The 18,565-nt window shown below is 46.0% G+C and overlaps 1 protein-coding gene across 2 annotated transcripts in view; it reads left to right on the top strand.

Moving 5' to 3' along the window:
• The window catches only part of LOC144138654 (stearoyl-CoA desaturase 5-like), a 36,863-nt gene extending 25,939 nt beyond the window's left edge, over positions 1-10,924 (top strand). For both annotated transcript variants that reach the window (XM_077671046.1, XM_077671051.1), the window contains 2 exons: positions 2,205-2,410; positions 8,401-10,924. In XM_077671046.1, coding sequence (XP_077527172.1) covers positions 2,205-2,410; positions 8,401-8,905 — 711 coding nt within the window. In that variant the 3' untranslated portion in view covers positions 8,906-10,924. The remainder of the gene's footprint in view (positions 1-2,204; positions 2,411-8,400) is intronic.
• Positions 10,925-18,565: the final 7,641 nt, after the last annotated feature.

Below are 18,565 nucleotides of genomic sequence, written 5' to 3'. Positions count from 1 at the left end.
TATAAATCATACTTTATTGCTGTTCCCATTGACGCCTACCATATGTAAGTTTTACATAACTGCGTTGCAGCGACTTTTAACTTCTTGAAAAATGTGGGTGTCTGCTTGACTTTTAACCTGTGTTTCAGTGAACGTGCGTTACTGTAGGAGGTTATGACTTCAGAGGTTTCAGCGGTAGTCTGCCGTGCAAGAAAGAAGTAAAAGAATACCCGTGGCCGAGTGGTTATGATTCATGCCTGGGTTCGTTCCTTAGAGCTTCCGAGCGGGCAATAGCATGTGTTTAGACCTGTGGCCCGGGTCGCATAAGCCAAGAGTCGTGCAACGCTCGCATGAGGAGGGACACACGGCGACAGACACTTATAAGGATCTATTGACAGCTATCGCTGTAAAAAAACCGAATTTTTAAGTCATGTCCAAGCATTTCAAAATTGTCGTCCGAGTGCTGACAGCTTGAATGGCTCTGAAAAAAAAAATAAGGGGGGGGGGGGGGGGGGGGGGCACACGCAAAAAGAGGGTTGAATGAAAAAAAAAAAAAAAAGAGAGGGAAAACAATGAAGCTGAGGTATGCTTCTGGACACAATAGCCGATGCGGACGGACGGACCGTATGGCGACAGCCGGGGACGTACGCGGCGGTCCGAAATACTATTCACGGTGCGCTCTGACGTAATACGGCTACGACTGCTGTCTAATGTTGGCTTTGCGTGCAATGCCGACATCACGAGGAGCGCCGCCCGTGACGTGCGAGCGATTGGAGGGGGCAATTTGAAAGTCAAGCCTGCCGGCGGCCTTGGACATCGCGGGAGGGACTAAACGGAGTAGAACGAGGAAGGGCCAGGGAACAGGCACAGACCACGCCACCACGCGCGTTGTGGGTTTTAGTTAGCGAAAATCCGTAGCAAGGCAAATGGAAAAGACCGTTCGTTGTTTCTGGATACTTCGAAAACAACCGCAAGTGAGCTGTTTCGGACATGATCTGTTGCGCACGAACCGTGCCTATGCGGAGTAAATCATACACGGCTACACGTTGTGTACAGGGAGGGAAAACGGCACGCGTTGCAGGGGAGGACAAATGCTTGGGAGGAGCCTTTGTTCAGCGAACCATGTGATGCACTCGCCAGCTTACGCTCATCTGACAACTTGCGTTCGGCGCGCGTGGCTATCCCTCAGTGACGTCATGCTACCTCTGCATACGCACACACTGGTGGTAAGGAACGCCGAGTCAAAGTTGATATGCAAGACTGTAACGTAGTACCTTTATTTCTATTTTGTTGTAGTCTCTGGGGCAATCGGCCGATAGATATCATGGGCTTAAGTGTTTTTGTTTGCGAACAAAAAGCCGATTGGTTTTTAAGCACAAGGCGTTGAAAAATGAAGGTCCCGGTGTGCGTGTACTATTAGCACGCGGTAATCACCAAAGTCACACGCCATTCAAGATTGATTTAGAACTCAAGCCTATATACGTTCAAGCTGAAGTATGCGTTTTGAGTAGATTATTTAATAATAAGCACTATTTCAAGATCAGACTAACTATTTGGACGTCAAGCTTATGCGCCTTATTACCTGGATTGGCATTTTGAGTAGATAAGTTATCAATAGGGATCATTTTCAAATTCAGTAGAATCTTTAGGTAAATGAGTAAAGGTTTCTCAAATGTTTACTGCTGAGTGACTCGATATAAAGCTCTATGGTGCACTGCTATCGCATGCAGAGTGCGTCCACTATGCAAGCCGACATACGCGCGATTTTCCTGCGGTGCAAATATAATTACTTGAACCAGCACCCTCCGAAAATAGGTGGTGTTACACATACTGGAAGAAATTCTTTCTCCCTTCGCCTGTGAGCATTACCTGATTCTCAATTCATAGAAAGAGCAAGCGCAGCACGAGGTTCGGGTGTAATGTTAGATTCTAAACTTTAGTTTATAACTCGTGTCAACCATATACATAGCATACAATCCTCGCACTCAGGGTGCATGTTCCAGCGCAACACAGGAATTTTCAGGAGGACCATGGTTTCTGGACTCTTACAGAAGCGCATATAGGACGAGGGACAGTCACTGAGTTTCAAGTTAACATCGGCATGATAACGTAATACCTCAAGCGCACATTTATTTGCTGACATAGCTCGTCGAGACGGGTGGACTGTACTGTGAGACAGCTGCAGTTATTCTCCAAAACCGTTGTGCCGCTGCTCTCCTCTGCAGAACGACCTGTACGAGTGGGTGCGCGACCACCGGGTCCACCACAAGTACTCCGAGACGGACGCGGATCCGCACAACGTGAACAGGGGCTTCTTCTTCGCCCACGTGGGCTGGCTCATGTGCAAGAAGCACCCGGATGTCACCGAAAAGGGCAAGCACATCGACTGCAGTGACGTCATTGATGACCCCGTGGTCCGCTTTCAAAAGAAGTAAGGATCATCATGTCGCTTTTTCTTCCTTCGAACACGCACCCGGAAATCGTGTAAGGACGCTGCAAAACCGTCGACAGCGTTCGGAGATCTTTGGTGCCGCATACCGAATATGGTGTTACCAGGAAGATTAGATAGATCTCTTGCCGCATGGGCATGACCAGCTTTTGTTAGGTGAGGGCTCGTGTGTACATTCATAGACAAATGAAATGCGAGCACAAAAATATGAACCAGAACATGCAAAATTTAACGAATACTATTCGTTGAGGTCGAACAATGGCACGCTATTGGCGCAGTTGGAAAGCCAGATTCCCCAACTTTGTTGTTGTAACTACCACGCGTCATTTTGACTTGCATAGAAAGAAATCGCGCTGTTTGTGCGTTCTGCTTCATATTTTGTGTTCGCGTTTCATTTGACTATGACTGCAAGTGCATAGTTAACTTATTTTCCTTGAAAAAAAACATGTACCACACAGGTTCGTCAAATCAACTACGCTGAAATGTGGTGGGTGGGAACATTGCTTGGTTGTGATGCCAGAAAATAACATGAGTTTAAAGTGGATTTTATCATTCACTCCATATAAATGAGTCCGTGCTGCGACAAGATCTGGTGTGTGAGTGTGCAAGTTCGTGTGCACCGTCGTCTGAGATACATATTTCAGACCCGCGTCGACACACTTAGGCCGCTGATAAACTGGACATGCCCCAGAAACATTGATGTCGGCAAATGAAAGGTCAACGACAGCACTGTGCTCATGTGGTTACGGAGAGCTCTTAACAGAGAAAATAGTCGGCTGCGTGGAGAACGCAGGAACGAAAGGAGCGAACATGAGTAGGCGAGTAAAACTCCGTCTTCTTTTCAGGCCAAGGTTGTTTCGACTCGAGCGAGTAAAGTGCGCCGCCGGAAGAAGTCGTAGTGTGGACCGTAGTGCTCTGCAAACATTCAAATCCCCCTTTATAGCACACTTTGTTCATTGCGGCTCTCAAGGTTACTCTTGCGCCCTTTTCTTTTCCCTTACCTTCGATGATGACATAACGAACTCCGACGCTCCGCGCCCGAGCTGAACGTGTATGCAGCCGCACTCGCACTCACCTTGCGGCTGAGGCGGTGTGTTTCTTACTGTGCGCGCTGCGGTTCGATTCCCGATCGCACCTGTCGTTCCTTTTTTTTTTAAAGACGATAGTCTTTCTTGGGCTACTTAAACCCAGAAATTTTGGTCTGTCTGTATGTCTGTATGTCTGTCCGTCTGTCTGTCTGTGACTCGATTCAGCCACCCGGCCAAAGCAAAACAATGCCTGCGCAATAGTCTTATATAGTCACAGCTAAATCTACCCGTCTATGTCCAATGTAATGTTCATACTTGTCAACATTGTTGAAGAAGAACAAGACATTACGCAAATATGAGACAACAAATCAATGCAGAAGTGATATTTGCAATGTTCCTTTATAAAAAAATCCAACATGCTTGATTTTTGCAAAATTAAATACTTCATCAACTGCAGAAAAAGAATTCACTCCGCCGTCGCCTGCTGTCGCCCGCGCCACTATAGCTTCTGGCGCCATTTTAAAAAATCAACCGGCAACAGTTACGCAAGGTTCCACTAGATAGGTTCCAAGTTCTGCTTGCAACGCACGTGGAGTAGGAAAACGCGGTTCTATAAACGTTGAAGTAGGGCGCCTCGATTAACGCGCGTCTTCCCCGTACGGCAGCGTTCGCATCGAGACACCCGGTTTGGAGCAGTGGAACGCGGGAAATTTAAAATGATTTAAGCAAACATTTGGCGTCTTTACCTTGGGAGGAGCGCGACGCAAGAGGAACAACATGAGAGGTGAGCGGGAAAGCGAAGGGAGGCATTTACTTCGCAAAAGCTGATAAAGACTATCGTCTTTTGACGGCATTTGCAACGGAAGGAGCAGATACACAGCGAATTTTTTTTGCTTGTGTTCAGCAACCCTTGGTCAACTTATTAATTCTCAGCATTGCTCTACGGCGTGCTCCGTAACCATGGCTTCGCTCACAAAACCGCTCCCCTTCAACTCTGAAGGCCTTGTCAATTCTCCCTGTACGTCTAGCGACTTAGTACCTGAAATATAGCCTGAGTTTCACTATTGGGTTACGTCGGTCGAACCAACTAAAACAAAGAACGGTGTGTGGAGCTATTTTGTGTACCCGTGAAAGATAACGTAATGCATTGAAGAAAAAGCGAAGGCGGTAATTTGTCAGTAAAGGGGATGAATTCAAGGTTTCCAACAGCACGCTGAAGATATGCCCGATCGGAGAACAGAAAGTAGAGCGAAGGTGAAATACCCTACTCATCATCGTATCTTAGTATTGTAAAATTTATTCTTTTAAATAACAAATATAAACCCAGTTCCGACACTTGTGAAATATAATTCATTCTCAACACACATTTTGCGCAACTTGACTTGGAGGATATTCGCATTAATCTCGCTTTTGCTGTTTTTATTACCTATAAAATATTCTTCTAAATTTCGGTGTAAAATGGTCAGACGGGAACAAGACACTTTACGAAGATTTTTGCGAAGTACTTGTCAGCTTAAGTTATCCGTGCACGTACACGGTAGTGACGCTCGGGGCCACGACCGAAATGAGAGGAGTTTTGTGTGCGAGTACAGGACTAGAAGAGCACTATCCATGTATGCAACAACAAAACCTCCACAGATAAAAAAATAATAGGACAATCATTCGTTCAAAATGAGAACAACACGCACAAACATTTTAAGTGACATTAAACGCTGAAATAATGCTTATTTCTATAAGCCCTTGCTCAGAATACCGAATGAATGAATTCGGATCTACCCATCTTCCCTCGCAAATTCCTTCTGGGTTTAAGTGACGGCCATCGTAAACACACCCGGCATTGCACGATGCAAGAGTGTACTTTGATCAACACGAAATTATTTAGTAGGTGTTAATTAGCTTGGACTGCCATTGCCGCTTGTCCCTATAATTGTAATAGCTGTATGCGAATATTACCACGCCCAGTGCACATGCAGGTTTAGCAAGCACATGGCATCAGAGCGCCCAGCAGTGGTTCGATGCCATGTGTTTGCCCTGTTAGGGTTTTAGATGGCTATACAACCGTAATTTGGTTCCGCTCGAATAAAATCACCAGACCTTCTTTTCTAGTCCTGCACCGCCTACTGAAGGTTTAATTCAAATTCGCAAATTATAACGGGTACATTTCTCAAACCATGTAGCCGGCTTCGCATATATGTGATTTAAGCATCCGAGCACTCATATTCCCTGCTAATTTTTTTTGTTTGTTTTACTGTGGTGGCAACATTACTGAAACAGGGAAGATTTCACCAGCAGAATATCATATTTTTCTTATAGAGCGCAACAATGCTACCCACGTGGTGTGCACCATTATGATAATCGCGAAAGAAAGAAATGAGGATGCACGAAAATGAATGATGGCGTGAAGAAAGTAAATAAGAAGAAAGATTCGTCTAACGACTAAAATTTATGCTGCCGTTTCATCACGGCAACATGACAAGAAGGCAGGAAAGAAAGGAGTGAAGCGATCATAGCCGTTCGCAGCTATCATTGTGCTTTTCAGACTACGATTATTCGCGAAGACGTGCATACGTGAAGATCCCACGCTTATTCGTAACGTCTGATTGCAGTCCCCGATACGAGCATGTTTGTGCAGGCATATCACCTTGAACTGCAGCGGCACGTGAAACAGTTTCCAGCATGGGAAAATGTGCTAGAGAGAAGAGACACCAGTACATAAGTGCTCTTATCTCTCCTTTTCTTTCGATCTTCATCTGCTTCCCTTTTCAAACAAGTTTAACATTCAGTTCCCTCCTTGGCGCCACGTGCCCCCTTACAGAAGAAATTGCACGTCGCAGTGTACATTTAAAACATTTAAGAGCATCCCTTGTTGACTCCAAGATCACCTCAGATTCTAACCGCACGCCTTGAACACATAAGCAATGCGACGTAGTATTGCATGTACTTAAAGGACCACTTTCACTCAATCACATAATGGACAAGCCCTCTCGATAGCTTCACGCATCCCATCAAGAGGTGCTTATAATAAGCAGTGTGATCGCGCCGAATGTGCTTAAGGGACGTTTTCTTGCACACGTGTTTAGCCAGAATGGCCCCTCGTGGGAATGGCACCACAGGCGCTGGCCCGCCGCCAGGTAGGACAGTAAGGCTCGCCACCGAACGGAGCTTTGCAGGCTATTCGGAAGCGAGTAAGGACGTACAACGCTGCCTACGCGTATACTCTGTGAGGAAATGACCAGTTGTACAGCTAGCACCAAGTGAAAATGCATGATGCCGATATCATCTGTAAGCGTAACGTGTGAAGTAGTCCCGTAATTTTTTTATTTTTTGAGAGTAGACAGAGATGTCTAAAATGCTTTCTTTGTAATGATATCGGTAAACAAAGCACCAAAAAATGTGATTTGGTTGACATAATAGCGACTAGATGCGCAGAATTTGGTAGTTGGCTCTGCAATGCCACAACTCAAACGCGTTTCTCTTCATAATTGGTGCTGACCAGTAATATTGGTTTTTACTGGTTAAGCCTGCATACATGCCATCGCCAGCCCCTCCTTTCTTTTTGTGCTGCGTCGTCGGCCACGCTCGGCAACACTTTATAATTTAACAAGACACCAGGCAGGGTGGTGTTTGAGGAGGTAGGCAGTGATATAATAAGATATCTTCATATCAATTGGCAGTGATAGAGGGAGTGGGCGTGTTAACGGAGATAAATAGAAAAGGAGCCCAGCTATGACCGCTTCCAATTAGATTGGGGAACTTTTACACATTACAGCCACCCGAAAGGCGCGTACAGAACCTGGGAATAGATGACATCAGAACAACTTTCAGTTGAATTTTAAAGGAAGGTTCACAAGCTTTAAACAAACCGGCAGCATTGCGCAGCATTTACCTACCGGACCTTTGAGGTGGGTGAAAGTTGTCTTGACCACCTGTCAAACTCTTCGTCACCTTCTGGTGAAACACCAGAGAGGGTTTCCTGGAGCAAGCCGACCCAATACGCCTCTTCAGGTTCTCCACACGGAGTCGATAGATCTTCTGCCTGCATCCAAATGGTCTCTGTCGAAAAAAAAGGGTCGGCTAAAATGTCACTGTCAAACATTCGTGTAGTCTGTGCCTCAGAACAGCACCGGCACATAGCTAAAACCGTCTTGCGAAACAAAACAGGAATCAGATTTTTTTTACATATAATGGGGCTGCATAAGAGTAGCCAGCTCGCTGTCATCAATATCTTATGCGGTTAGAGGCGGCTAACCAGCGGAACGACGCGAAACCTCACTGGGTTCGCTACTGAAGGAAGCTTGTTGTTTGCGGAAGCTGAAAGGGACTTTTATGTTAATTTAATTTTACGTGCCTTGACGAAACTTTTGTGTTATAGATACGTACTTCAAGGTAAGCAATGGGTCCGTATGGAGGCTAAATACCTTCGGAGATCTGAAGAACCGCCTAAACTTTGACATTTCACATTCACTTCAGATTACTTAGACGCAACCGCCGACATTCTGTTTTCTCCACCACCGTCGTTCTTAATTATGTAATTACCAACACCGAATCAAGTTTCGGAAGATACAAGTGATTTCTAGCATAACTAGGTGAAAAGTGTAACTGTCATGCAAATCGCTTGAAATGTCAGTAGTCTACTAGCCGTTTTCTTTTACGTAAGAAAACAGCGGAGACATTACAGCCTCACCGCTATGCATCAGCATAAATAACTAAAAAAACGCTAATTTCTTCATCGAACAAAATACACAGCCGTTGATGCTGCGTAAAAATTCCAGCGAACGTGTAACTTGAGTTTGTCTTTTTCCAGGGTTTCTGCCGCATGTTAACTTTGGAGCCACGCTAGGGACGAGCCATAGCACCCGTATGACGACAGAAGCTTGGCTCCTCCTAGGCCTGCCGAACTATTCTCTCATCTGTCAATTGCTGCCTCATTTTTGTGCTTTGCAGGTACTACATGCGGCTGGTGATGTTCTTTTCCTTCTTCTTGCCGACCGTTCTTCCTGCCTGGCTGTGGGGCGAGTCGTACTGGAACGCCTTCTGCACGGTCACCATGCTGCGGCTCATCCTGTCGCTCAACTTCACCTGGTCGGTGAACAGCTTCGCCCACCTCTGGGGCACGAAGCCCTTCGACAAGAACATATCGCCCACCGAGACGCCCTGGGTGTCCTTCGTCGCCGTCGGCGAGGGCTTCCACAACTTCCACCACACGTTCCCTTGGGACTACTCGACCAGCGAGCTCGGGTGGCGGTTCAACATGAGCACCATGTTCATTGACATCATGGCGATGCTGGGTCAAGCCTACGACCTCAAATCCGTGTCCAAGGAAGTCATCTTGGCGCGCAAGCTGAGGACTGGGGACGGGACGCGGCTGCCCAGAAGGTTCCGCAAGATGGCGCAGGCAGCGGTGACAGACCCGGCGGCAGCGACAATGACCTGCACCAGTCAGGGGTGAAGCAGTTTAGCCAGGACAAGCAATAGATCCGAGAAAATGGTGGCGTGAGCTGATAGAGAGCTCAGAGATGGTGCTAGTGACGTGTTTCGTTGCACCAAGAGCTTATGCAGCCACCGTTTTCGTGTAGCACTACGGGCGGATGGACGTACCTTGTTGGCAAAAACTTTTTCTTGAGTGTGTATGTGAATGTGCATCGCCCGACTGACGGCTTCCCAGTTTATTTACTTACTTGTGCCAGAGTCTTCATAAAATCAAAATGCCAGCAAGGTAAAGGAACGAGAGGAATACCGCTTATATAAGCTTTCCACTGCGCAATTCTTCAGGGAAGCAAGCCATGCGATGACAGAACAATGAAGCGCTCAGCTGATCATCTTCATTTCCCCGTGGTTGTCGCACTATTTGCTTTGCGCAATAGTTCTAGGAGTCGGCCTGCATCCTGTCAGAGTTGACAGTTCAGCTTTAGGGGTAGAACATACGTTCCAAGGAGCAAAGCAAGTGTGAGGCAGCGGTGGACATAGAATACAGGACCCTGACAGAGGAAACTTCGCGTAACATAACAATAACTCTAAGGAAGTGATAAAAGTTATCAAAAAAAAAGACGACAGAAAATACATTGTTCAGTCACGGTTGCGTAACCCATGTGCGCAGATGCTCAATCATTTCGCGTAGTGGGAAGGGTGAATGCAGAGCTCAGCTGTTTTAGTTCCTTCTGCGCGTTGATTTGCTCAACAAAAGTCGAGAAAATACAAGAACTGTACCCCAGTTCTACGTAGTCCAACTACGCACCTGTGCTTAAACACCCTGCCTGAATTCTAAACGCTGGCAGCCTAGAAACAGGTGGACGTGACACGTGACCAGCAACCTTGCTGGAAATTGAGACTTTTACGTTTTTGTTCTACGTTTGCGGAGCCGTTCTACGTCTACGAAGCCGTTTCGTTAGCGCACCCAAATGGCAGCATTGAAGCTAGACATGTTCATATAACTTGGTTACTTAATCCTCATTATCTACTGACGCAATACACTATTTTGTAAAAAGTGTTTAGCAAATTAACTACGCAGCAGTTCGGGTAGACATGTTTTATCAGGTAGTAGCGTGTCGAAAATTCAATCTTTTAATACTAAATTGGCAGTAAAGCTGCTTTTACGTTTGTTAGAAGGGTTCATGTGTCATATGCTGGTGTTTAGGCGTCATGTCAGACAATAGCAATACTCTCTTCTGAGTCACTTTGCATGAGAAATGTCATACGCGCAATTGACTGCGAAAACTATTTAAAGCGAGAAATCGCAGGCACCTTTCGCGGTATGTTGCCAGGCGTGCAGCGTTGGCCCGCTTGAAATAGTTTGTACATGGAAATTAAGCTCTACAAAATGTTTGAAGCATATTTTTTATACAACTTATGATTGCAGTTAGATTAGTGTTGTATGCTATATGCAACTTTCAAAAATGGGATCATCGACAGCACAGACCGCTACTCCTGATGCGTGCTACCAGATCATCTTACATCACGAACTTATTGCGTCCTTTCGCATGAAATGTATGCATAGCGCATGTTTACAGTCTTTGTGGGCAAACAAAAGATGCATTGTTAGAACATGCGCAGATAATAAATAAAAATGGTCACTCTTTTATGAATTGTTGGAAGCGACTGACCGAGAAATGCACACTTTCGTCTATATAAAAATTTGCTGAGCTAGACCTAGGTCCAGCGCTGAACCCGTAGCTGCAATACCTATGGATTCAATGCCTTTTCTAGCTACCCTTGGATTTTTTCATGAGGCCTAACTAGAAGAAACAGCAGTGATCACATTAGCGGAGCATCATGTACGAAGTCGTCATGAATGGGTGGAATTTCGCGCGCCACTTGTAGGATGTGAATGCGAACTCAGCGACAAATACACTCCATTAATATGCCAAGCATTTATTCCATTACATCGGACAGTGCTGTGAATATCAAGCGCTGGCTTTCGCAAATAAAAGCTTTGTATATAGTCATCTTGTGTACAATAAAAACGAAATGAAACCCCACCAAATGACAGTGGTCTATTTAATTGCCTTTTTTGTGTTTCAGGAGCCTAGACAGAAAAAAAAAAAGAAATGCGGACCGTCTACATCACCGCATAGAATTCCCTACAGAGACAGTTGTGGTCACTGCTGAAGTGCTGGTTTGTTTTCGTTGCACGCTTCACGCTCCCGCCTGTACGCCTTGCCGCAACTATCCGGTAAATGCATTATTGCGGTAAGAAGACCAAAGTAAGGCAAGACAAGACCCGATATACAATTTGACTGAATTGTTCGCGCTGGGGGACCTTACGAAAGCCAAGGTCGGGATTTCGCAATTCGTGATGTCACATTGAGGGCCCAGACCAAACTGTGCACAATTACTGTTACGCAACGCTGCTGGGCAACATCTCTGCGGCCCTAGCAAACATGCCTGCGGCGCTCAGCGCCTTTTTAATGCCGCGCTCACCGCCATAGAATTACCTGTGCTAGCGAACTGCTCAGTCAAATCGCAGGCTACGCTCCCCTATAGAGATTTCAATCTCAGACAGCAAAAATAAACAAGTATCATCATCATCACCACCACCACCAGCCTATCTACACCCACTGCAGGTCAAAAGGCCTCTCCCATTATTCTCCAATTACCGCGGTCCTGTGCCAACTGTGACCAATTTATCCCCGCAAACTTCTTGATCTCATCTGCCCATCTAACTTTCTGCCGCCCCCTGCAACGTTTGCGTTCTCTAGGGATCCATTCTGTTACCCTTAATGACCAACGGTTATCTTGCCTTCGCCTAACATGCATTACTCACGTCCATTTCTTCTTAATTTTTACTAATATGTCCTTAACACGTGTTTGTTCCCTGACCCACTCCGCTCTCTTCTTGTGCCTGAATGTTACACCTATCATTTTCCGCTCCATTGCCCGCTGAGTCGTTCTCAATTTACGTTGAACCCTCTTAGTGAGCCTCCAAGTTTCTGCACCATAGGTGAGTACCGGTAAGATGCAGCTGTCATACACTTTCTTCTTCAGGGACAATAGTAGGCTGCTATTCATTATCTGAGAATGTCTGCCGTATGCACTCCACCCCCTTCTGATCCTTCTAATTAACAAACAAGCAGAATGTTATAGAAAAAGTGGCCAACCAGGCTTCGTTGTGTGTTTGTAGAGAGGGAATGCGTATCGCGAGCTGGTAAGTTCACTTGTTTGCCTGATTGCTTTCTCGCTGTAATCGTCAGCCATTCCTGATAAAAATTGCCGACGCTTGCACTAAGTCATGCAAGGCTTGAACCTTAGTGAGGCTGGGGGATTTCCTTTTATGTAAGCATAGAAGGACACACAACCACACCGTGCATTAGGTTTGAAATTGTTGATTCACATGTTCCGTCGTCCCTTTTCACTGTGGTATTAGTAGTGATCGTCATATCCGTCTATATCGTCGTCTTCCTCATGCATGACCGGCGAACCCGGATCGTTTTGTCCGCAGGCTATCACATTACTGCCGAAGTGGAACGCGTCAGCACGCGATAGAACGGGCGGCAACCGGCTTCTCTAACTGGGCGTCTGTAGCGCGAGCTGCCTCGTGCTCCCCCCTTAAGGGCGGACGCCCGAGAACTATTTTCTTGGAATTTTTCGCGAGTACCACGCGCAAAAAAATGGGAGGCGCTTGCTCATGAGCGCGTGCTCGTGAGGCGCGGGCTCACGCACGCAGTAAATGGCCGGTGTAACTATGACCTGGGATTTCTTTACGACGTTGCACACCAGCAACAGCTCCGCTGTTAAAAACTTGAGAGGGTTCGTCAGCAAAGCAGCGAATTTCAAGCTGACATTTGTAGCCTCATGATTGCATCAATATTGACTAGTTTGCCGTATCCATGTAAATATATTGCTTGTATTCCGTCAGCCTTGGCAATGTAGGTGCGTTGGTGTACGTATGATAACATAGTTTAAGCAGCACTGAGCAGGTCAATACTTGGTGGGGCAGCTCTTGGGGAAGCAGCGGGTCTAGACAACTAGCCCACTTTGCAGCTCTCAGTGGCCAGGCTACAACGACGGACTGTGGGCTTCGTACACACGGACGAATTTTTCTTCGGAACCTCACATACCTCACCTTCTGCAGTAGAAAAAAAGAATCTGGAATAGCAGTGGGGCTAAACTAGACAGGCGCAGCCATTGTATACGAAGAGCTCTTGGGGCACCAATGAGCACTCCACCATGTCACAAGACTTGGCCACAGTGGCGAAGTTGGCGTCCCCTCTCCTTCTATAAAACCGCACGACGGCGCTCACAGCCTGTAGTCCCCAGGAGCTGTGGGCATCCTGTGGGGTTCCGCTAGGAACAGCCATGGCTTGCATTGTGAACCCACTGGTCTGTGTAACACCGTCATGGCACTAAGGGTATTGAAATAAATCAATTAATTAAGTAGCAAGAAGGTAGTTCCCTTGTAATCAAGCTTAATGTGAAGGAGCCACAGACTTTCAGACGTACAGACCGGCGCACTCCCTTCTACCTGCAATGAGTCTATACAATGTTTCTGTTACCCCTGCTACATTGGCGTCTGTGCCTTCGAACCGAATATCATTCGACTCAAATGAGGGGCTCCGAATGCCATTCAGAATCCGCCGTGATCCACTGTATACAATTTTCATGACATTTGAAAGCTTTAACAATCGCTCACCGTGTTTCGTGGCGCTGCTTCCTTCGAAATCTGTTTTTACACAATAATGTAACAATCGAATTTGGCAACAGCCTTTGGCAGTGAAAGGATATCAAATTATAAATAACGCAAGCATTGACAAATTTTTTGCGTAATAAATTATCGCAACCAAGGTTTTTTTTTATACTTTGGGCACATGTTTTATGCTCTCTGGCCCCATGCACTGGCTTGTCGCTTGCTCGCACTGCTGCTGAAAGTATGAAATTACCCCATCACGATATCATGATTTAAGTGAATGAAAAGTAAACAAAGTCTCGCAGTTCAAAATATTTTGTTTGCTTAAAGTACGACAGGAATATATTGGTTGATACTTACTTGAAACGCTTTGCGCAAAAGAGTAGAAATTTGCGCAAAAAAGAGTAGAAGAAGAGTAGAGCATTCGAGAGCCCCAAATGTTTCTCGGGGCGCTCATGTGACTGAAATGTCATTTGAGCCGAACGTCACTTCAAAACCCAATGGAACAGCACAACTTCGCCTTGGAGTCGAATGGCGTTCGCTTTGAAGGCATTAGAAACACCAATGTAGCAGGGGTACCGGAGGAGGTCGAATAAGTAGTGAATATACGTTAGGCACTCGTTACATGATACTAACGCGAAACTTAACACCAAACATAGGACCGAAACACGAAGGAGAATATGGCATGGGGAATTTTAGAAGATGGATATATCCGAGGCGATGCACTAGTCATGGAGTATAACGGACAGAATACCTTCCTGGACAAACGGGAATAACAGAGCGGACTGAAAAGAATCCCAGCGTTTATGTCCCAAGTGAAAGCGATTACTTCTCAAAAGTTAAAATCCATGCGTAGCGATGTATGTGAAGTTATCAAGCAAGGTCCAAAGCAGTGATAGCCGGGTGTCAGAAGCACAGTTTATTTATTTGACAAGTACTGCCAGCTTTGTTACAAGACTTTAGGCAGGAGTGGGCATTCGGTACAAGCACAGATAAAGTTGATAGAAGACTAAACAAAAAATTGCACAATATTCAGCACAAAGAAATGTTTTTCCTTGCCACGTCGGATACAAACAAAAATTAAACAAGAGAGCAGACAACGAACGAGAAACTGCACAAAAATCAGTACAGATTAGTTTTCCGTGCCGCCATTTTACGGCGAAAGACGGGAGATGAAAGCTATGATTTATTCGAAAGTGCAGAAAGAAATGATGAAACAGTCTGGCAGTCAACACTGGGGGCGGGTAGTGCGTTCCATTCAGAAACCCTGCGTGGGAAGAAAGAATTTTTAAACGCGTTAGTCCTGCATGAAAAATCTTTACCCTTTTTATCGTGATAGAAGTGCGTGCAGCGGTGGCTAGCCGGTAGAATGTATGAAGTTTTATCTATTCCTGTTTGACCATTGTAGAGTAGGTAGAAAATTTTCATTCGGTCCCGATAACGCCTTGTTGCAAGGTTCTCTAGTTCTGCAGCTTTTAAAAGACTTGACGGGGACGTGCGCCAGCTGTATGAATTGTAAATAAATCTAGCTGATTTTTTCTAGATTTTCTCAATTTTAGTGATGTTGGTTTGAGTGTGTGTCTGAAATTTGTCTGGATTAGAGAAGAAAGAATGCGGAAAAGGTGAGAAAACGAGAAACCATACTGGCAGTCAGTGAGAGACAAGGTAACGGGGTTTGGACCAATGCTTCGGAAAAATTAGACCCACTAGGAGTATAGGGCGAGAATAGCTTACTCCAAATGAATGCCAAAATGTCACGATGATAGCCCAAAGCACAGTAGCTCTAGAAAAACGAGAAGCTATATTGCATACTGATTAGCACTCTGAGAACGCGAAGGATTTCATTGTGTAAAGCAGAAGACTATAATATTTGGCACGAGGAGCAACTCGGTTTCGTGGAGTTGTCCGATTTGTGTTCAAAGTCAGGTTACCCACCGTACTGCCTATAGGCGGTATTCGTTGAAAAGTTTAGCGGTCAACTTCTTTGCTTGGCAACACTGGAAACGGCCACAGACATGACCGATGCGCCACGGACATGGTGCGGCTTGGACCACTGCGGCCGCACGCCGAAGAAAAAAAAAAAAAAGCACCGGCGTGCGTCATCTGCTCCGTTCCAATCCGATTCTAAACGGTGGCGTCAACAGAGATGTTATTAATCCCACTCACAGTGAACTCCAGGCAACACTTTGCGTTCGGTGTGGCTGCAAACACATGACTGGACGTAAACACATGACTGAAACACAGTCACGTGTTTCACAGTCGTGCTTAGCATGGACAAGTACCGCCATGCCGCGGAGCCCGACGTAACGAGTGACGGCACATTCGCACGGTTGCATGGAGGAGAAAAGGGGTGCCTGATCTGCGGGCGGTGCGCACAACGTCGCCTAGCAACAGACGCTTGGCCACAGATATGGCGGCGCACACTTGGTTGCCTGCATGCATTACACGCCACTGAATACCGGCTATAAGTTGCTACTACTACATGAGCACGAAGGTGCGATTTCTACGCCTGACTGTTCTCTTGATGGAGGCGAAAATTGCAAAAAAGTTGATGCGTCCTTCATATCAGCAAGAAAGTGGATGCCCAGAGAGGCTGTTGCAAAACCACTACACCTGCTCTTGGGGATGTGCAATGCTTTGTTGCTTTTGGGAAATGGTAGCGGTGATTGTTTAAGACAAATCCAAACATGATCTGTTTCGTGTGGTTGGTTGCCGTGGGCTGCCGTGGCGTAGCCAGAAATATTTTTATTGGCCGAGGGAAGGGGGGGGGGGAGGGGGCGTTACACGCATCCAGTGAAAAATTTAGAAAAAATTGAACCTGCGTCCAAACAATACGTTAGTCATTTTCCTGCTTTAATAAAGCCGAAAGGTTAGTTGTACCGTTTAATGTAAAATCTACATAAAAAGACGAGTGCACAAAGGACTCCAAGAAATTGTTTTGTAAGAAACACTTATTTTGTCACACAAAATAAAACCCGAGTATGAAAAAGAGTGAAAATGTACCAGCAAATTCTTGAATAATTACTTTAACAAAGAAATAGGACCACTGCTCGAAATTCAACGCTTAAAGAGCGAGGAATACCATAGTTGTCAACACACGGGTACTGTTATCTTGGTTGTAGCATTTCAATCAGTGGATGTGGGGTGTAGTATAGCAGGGGTGAAAAAAAAAGGCTGAATAACGGGAGGGCGGCGCAGCGCTCAGAAAATTTTGGTGGCTGTTTTGACCTCGAATCACCCCCGCCCTCCCTGACTGCGCCCCTGCTGTCGTGGTGTAGCTTGCGACACCAAAGTTGTACAGGACAGGAGCCAAGAACCAGTCCTTCTGGTCGTGTTTCACAAAGTCAACATCGAAGTAGCTGACGGTAACCACTGGTGTGTCTCAATCTTGTCTGAGCTATTCCAAGCGCTGATGCACGAAGGGGCCGATGCCTGTTTGGCTATCGAATTGGCTGTTGTTAGCCATATCTGGAAGTTAAGAAGGCCGTTACAAGGCTCGTGTAAGGCGCTTGCTTGAGCTGCTGGTTTCGTTTCTAGGTTCTAGACCTTAACGACCGTTTAGTTCCACACCAGAACAGGATCCGGCCACCCTGGTGTAGTATTTTGCCGAATTCTTAAAATATAATGGGGCACATTTTCTGCAGGCATCACTACATATTCATTTTCCAGCCTTTGTGAGCTGATGGGGGACCCGTTCAGCTACACCTTCTCTTCATCCTCTAGCAATGACATATGTCATTGTGTCTTACGTGTCCCCCAGGCCTGTAGTTCTGTTTGGTCCTGTAGATTCAATAACATCGGTTACCGCAGATGCTAAGCTGAATAGGTGTAAACATATGAAGGCGTTCTTGGTCGAAAACATCGGTCCTCGTCTTTTCTGCGTCGAAAATAGCAACCCTCATCCTAGCCCGATTTGGCCGCTCTGGAGTGTAGTATTCGGTTGAAACCTCACATATCGGGCGTGCCTTCGTCTGGCAGTGTACACAAATATGCTGATAAATGAATGAGCCAAACTTGGCAACTATCGCGTGTACCCAGGGGCACTAAAATTAAAAAATAAAGAAACCTGAAAATTAAATAATAAAGTCGCAATGGTCTACGTATTCCAGCGCCATCACGCACCTACTAAAAATAAAACTAAAAGCAACAAAGTGACATTGACTAACGAAATACCAAAAGTGTATATAATCTCTCACCTTCACGTGATTATCAAAAACCAGAAATATTGCAATAAAAACTGCAAATGAACTCCCGGTATCATAGATATCTATGTAATCTAGCGTAAAAAACAAAAATCTAGGGAAAAAGCAAGGCAAGGACACTGTCCGTGTTGACATCATTCTTCAATACAGAGTTGTAGCAGTCCGTCCGTTCCGTCGTGTACGTTGTTACCGGGTTTGCCGGGACCCGTCTGCGCCTGAGCGCGCGGAAGGGCGAGGGGGAAGGGCGAGGAGGCGCGGACATAGCGAAGGCAGGCCCGCGGGACTAATCCCCCTACCGCGACGAATGCTCAAGTGCCCAGACGGGTCCCGGTCAACCCGGTAACAACGTACACGACGGAACGGACGGACTGCTAAAACTCTCTAATGTCACAGAGGAAACGTAAGTTGGTGAAACGTAGAAGCCGTGGAGTAATTAATGCAGACGATTCTCAGAATTTATCTCGATTTTCTTGTTCTTGATTACCTACATTTCAAATCAGCATTACTTGCGTGCTTTGCGTTGCGCTACGGACGACCGTGTTACGCAAGGATTTCATCACAGGGATTTTGAGCGCACTGCACCAAATTTAATTTTTTGTGCGTGTTTTTGCGCGTCTAAGCGCACCGAGCAATAAAGACCGCCGTAGGGGAGCGCTACGGTTAATTTTGCCGGCTGGGGACGTTTACCGAGTGTCGAAGTCTGGACACATGGGCATTTTTGTTTCCCGCCTCCATCACAAGGACAGCCGCGGCAGGGAATCGTACCCGCGTCCTCGGCATACCGACC

Source organism: Haemaphysalis longicornis, unplaced genomic scaffold (assembly GCF_048455015.1).
Source record: "Haemaphysalis longicornis isolate Haplotype H1 unplaced genomic scaffold, Haemaphysalis longicornis Haplotype H1 scaffold_1, whole genome shotgun sequence".
NCBI classification, from domain to species: Eukaryota; Metazoa; Arthropoda; class Arachnida; order Ixodida; family Ixodidae; genus Haemaphysalis; species Haemaphysalis longicornis.
Note: the sequence above shows the minus strand (reverse complement) of the source record. Positions and strands in the feature narration are given on the sequence as shown.